Genomic DNA, 3,579 nt, shown 5'->3' on the forward strand with positions numbered 1-3,579 from the left:
ATTTTCGAAATATAAATAAAACTTTAGTAAATCGATTTCAAGAAGAAGCTTCTTTCAAGTCAAAATATTACGATGTAATCAATCATGCGGCCAAAACGAAAATTGATAAAGATCGCATTCAAAAATATGGACACCTTTTGAGCACATTTCCAAGAAAAGATCATATTTCACGAATAAAATGGTTTAAAATTAACAGTAGCTACTATGAAAACGGTCTCTTGATAAAACATGACAAGAGGTTTTATGAAATACATGACATTATTTGCGATGAGAATGATATCTTGTTCATTTGTACTCCATTCGAATGTGTTTATTTTGATGATTTTCTACATAGTGTAAATGTAAAGCAAATAGGGCCCGTTGAATTTTCTTTAATAAAATATTCTGATTTGCATTCGACTAAGTCATATGAAAAAAAAATTATAGGTGATGATGTTTTCCTATTCGTAGATTCATTAGAAATGAAAGAAGAATTGAACTATATCAGGAATTAAACTGTGCCAAAAACATACCTATGCTTTAAAATAAATAATCATCAATCAGAAATTTTGACTTATTTTAATTAAGCGATTTCCAAATTCGCTATACGCGTTTTTATTTACTGAATAAATCACACGTTTCTTCAGTCTTCTGATCAAGACCTTGCTTCTGATAGACTTATCAAATCAAAGTTAGAAGAAATAAGCATTTTGTTTTCTTATTCTGCACGATCATCACAAAAATATATGTTTTAAAAATATATGTTTTAAAAATATATGTAACTTGTTTCTATTTCTTATTAGAAAAAAATATATAAATAAAACTGTCGTTCAAACGAATCAAAGTTGTCTTCCTATGATAATTCATATTTTATGAATAAACCTAACAAATTTATATATACGTACTTTAGATTTGGTAAGAAAAATATGACATCTCTTAAATTAATCAACATTTCAAATGTGATCTTTTGCACTTTTTCATTGCTCTTTGGGTTCATAAGGTTTGTTGTGTAAATTGTATTTAGTTTTTAAATAACGAAAAAAAATCCTTATAAGTCTAATAGTGATATGAGAAAAAAAATATAGCACTTAAAAATGAGATCGAATTCAATTCATTAAATCCTTGAATACTTTGATCATTTGGACTGTTGGCTTGAATGATGGACGGGAGATTTTATACATGTAAAATTCCACAAAATTCATCATATTTTTGAGGTTGACATCAAAGTCGAAATTCAAAACGTGGTGCAACTTGAATAGAAGGTCAAATGTCTCAATGAATGAAAAATGTGTCGGGACCTGAAATCAAAATAGTGGTGCATGGTTGACTTCAATGATTTGACAAATGGATTTTTCATTAAAAATGTTCGACTTACATTGATCAGTTGCTTTTCAACAACTATGAAGTACTGTTGAATTATTTTTGGTGTCGGACCGAACGCAATTATGTATGGTTGAGTTTGCTCTTTTTTCAAATAATTCCATGGAGGAGTTCCGCGCTGAAATGAAGATTCTTCGTATTATTTGAACTGAAAAATGATGTGAACACCCAACTTACTTTGCCAAATACAATCAAACGGTCAATGGATTCCAAAAAGTTCAAACGATTGTTAGAAGTGGCTCGTCCACGGGGTTTATTCGGCAACAGCTTTAAAAGCATTAAAATATCCTCAATGTCAGGCGAGAAAACTGTCGCAAAATCAGTATCAGCAACATGCTGTATAAGGGCCGTCTTCACGTTTTCTTTGTATAATGGCCAATCAGACACAAAATCAGCGATATTGCTACATTCGAATAAATTTTGAAAATCATGCAGAATCTGAAAAAAAACTATTGTAATTCTACAAATAAACCAGACAAATATCATAATCTATACCAATTCTGGATGATGGAAAAAGTACGGGAACTCTTGCAATAGGTTCAAGTTTTGATCACGAAATAGCAGTCTGCGATATTCCAACGTTTGAGTGAGTTTTTCTTTAATGGTTGGCAGAGTAACTTCGTTCACTACAGCACTACGAAGGTATTCAATTTCGGCTTTTGGATCCAATGGACTGTCTCGATTGATATTTTGATCCAAATTTTCTCCATTATCTTGTCCATTGGCTCTTGCTCGCCGTGTTTTCAAACCAGACGTTATCCAGCCTAGTCCACCTACTGGATTGTAGAACAATTCCTTTCGAAAAAAATGTGATTCCAAATAAAGATTAATGCTTAAATCTGGTTGGCGAAAAAAAAAACAAAATTCGTTTACTCACAATTCCACCAACACGGCTTTCCGCCAACTTGAAGCATGTAAAAAAATTCACAGTAGCCATTGCCACTGCGACTTTTTCTTCTTTTGTCGGGTACAATCCAAATCGTTCAATGATAAAATCGAGAACTATGTTCACCAATTTTCTACGCAAATTTTCAGTCAAACGATCATCATTTTTGAACGCACTTATAATTTCTTTGCCACCATGGTCATCGACATACGATTCAATATCCTGAAAATTGAAATATGTATTGGAAATAAAGTGAAACAAGAATTGAAGACGATAAAATTGATTTCTTACAGTGGACAAAATTGATCTATTCACATCAGTAACTCGTCTTTTGAAACCGATTTTCAGGAAGAAGTCACCGTTGTTTCTTGTATTCAAAACATGCTTCAGAATTTCATCTGTATCGATGCATGTGTCCAGAGAGTCGGAAACATGGAAAACTGCACCATGAACATCTTGCAAATCAAATGATTTGACCACTGCATAAAGGCGATATTTAATGAATAACACTAAAAGAATCAAAAGCAGCAAACTAGAAATATACTCACCAATTTTGACTAAACTGCCAAAATTCACATTTTCCACATCTTCAATTTTTATGAAATGCCGTTTATCTTCACAATGAACACGAACAAACGACATTTTCGTGCAAATTTTCGGTATCACAAATCGGTTTAATAATAAATATCCTTGCTTTCACTGGTGGAAGCTGGTGGAATAAAACTGTTGCGGCATTCGAATGCGTAAATGACTTTGACAGCTATAGTTTGTTTTGACGTTTCTGCCACTGAGTGGCGTTTTAACCACCATAAAGACAAAATATGTAATTTTTGTCCTTTTCGAGGATTGGACCGCTTATCTTGACCTCTCGTGGTCAAAGTTTTAACTTTGAGTTTTTTGTGAGTTCAGTTTGTGGAAATTTCAATTTGTGGCCAAGATTTGAGTATTACCGATTTTGGACCAATTTTCAAGACTCGTCCCGATATCGAACGAACGGGCAGACATATTTGAGAACAGACAATTGATTTGAATTCTACAATTTATCTACAATTTTTTGGAACCATTCTTCATTCGAAAAAAAAATTCGATTTGTGGAAAATACGTTTTTTGACCAAGATTTTAGTTGTCCCATTTTATAGCAGTTTTTCGATAGCCGATTACTCGAAAAAATTGTTCCTACATAAAAAAAGTAAAAACACTACATTAAAGTACATAAATCTACAATTGAAATCGCCCTACCCGAAGTCATTTCGACAAATTTGCCAAGATTTGAATATTCATCTAACTTTTGGCGTTTCCAGATTTTGATTATCTCAATTATTTTTTGAGTTATC

The 3,579-nt window shown here is 32.4% G+C and overlaps 1 protein-coding gene across 1 annotated transcript; it reads right to left on the minus strand.

Moving 5' to 3' along the window:
• Positions 1 to 738: 738 nt before the first annotated feature.
• On the minus strand, positions 739 to 2,939 carry LOC129571654 (uncharacterized). The gene is made up of 7 exons (XM_055451469.1): positions 2,794 to 2,939; positions 2,537 to 2,724; positions 2,237 to 2,467; positions 1,855 to 2,154; positions 1,537 to 1,797; positions 1,355 to 1,477; positions 739 to 1,277 (listed from the first exon to the last, which is right to left on the minus strand). Exons 1-7 carry the CDS (start codon positions 2,885 to 2,887, stop codon positions 1,086 to 1,088), a joined length of 1,389 nt encoding a protein of 462 aa, XP_055307444.1. The 5' UTR covers positions 2,888 to 2,939; the 3' UTR covers positions 739 to 1,085.
• Positions 2,940 to 3,579: the final 640 nt, after the last annotated feature.

The sequence above is a fragment of the Sitodiplosis mosellana genome, unplaced genomic scaffold (assembly GCF_009176505.1).
Source record: "Sitodiplosis mosellana isolate CC-2019 unplaced genomic scaffold, AAFC_SMos_1.0 Smas_scaffold_3043, whole genome shotgun sequence".
Lineage (NCBI taxonomy): Eukaryota > Metazoa > Arthropoda > Insecta > Diptera > Cecidomyiidae > Sitodiplosis > Sitodiplosis mosellana.

Coding starts and splice junctions, on each gene's coding strand:
- LOC129571654 (XM_055451469.1), bottom strand. CDS start 2,887: ATGTCGTTTGTTCGTGTTCATTGTGAAGATAAACGGCATTTCATAAAA. Junction 2,725..2,793: donor TGGCAGTTTAGTCAAAATTG/GTGAGTATATTT, acceptor GCCTTTATGCAG/TGGTCAAATCATTTGATTTG. Junction 2,155..2,236: donor AAAGCCGTGTTGGTGGAATT/GTGAGTAAACGA, acceptor TTTTTTCGAAAG/GAATTGTTCTACAATCCAGT.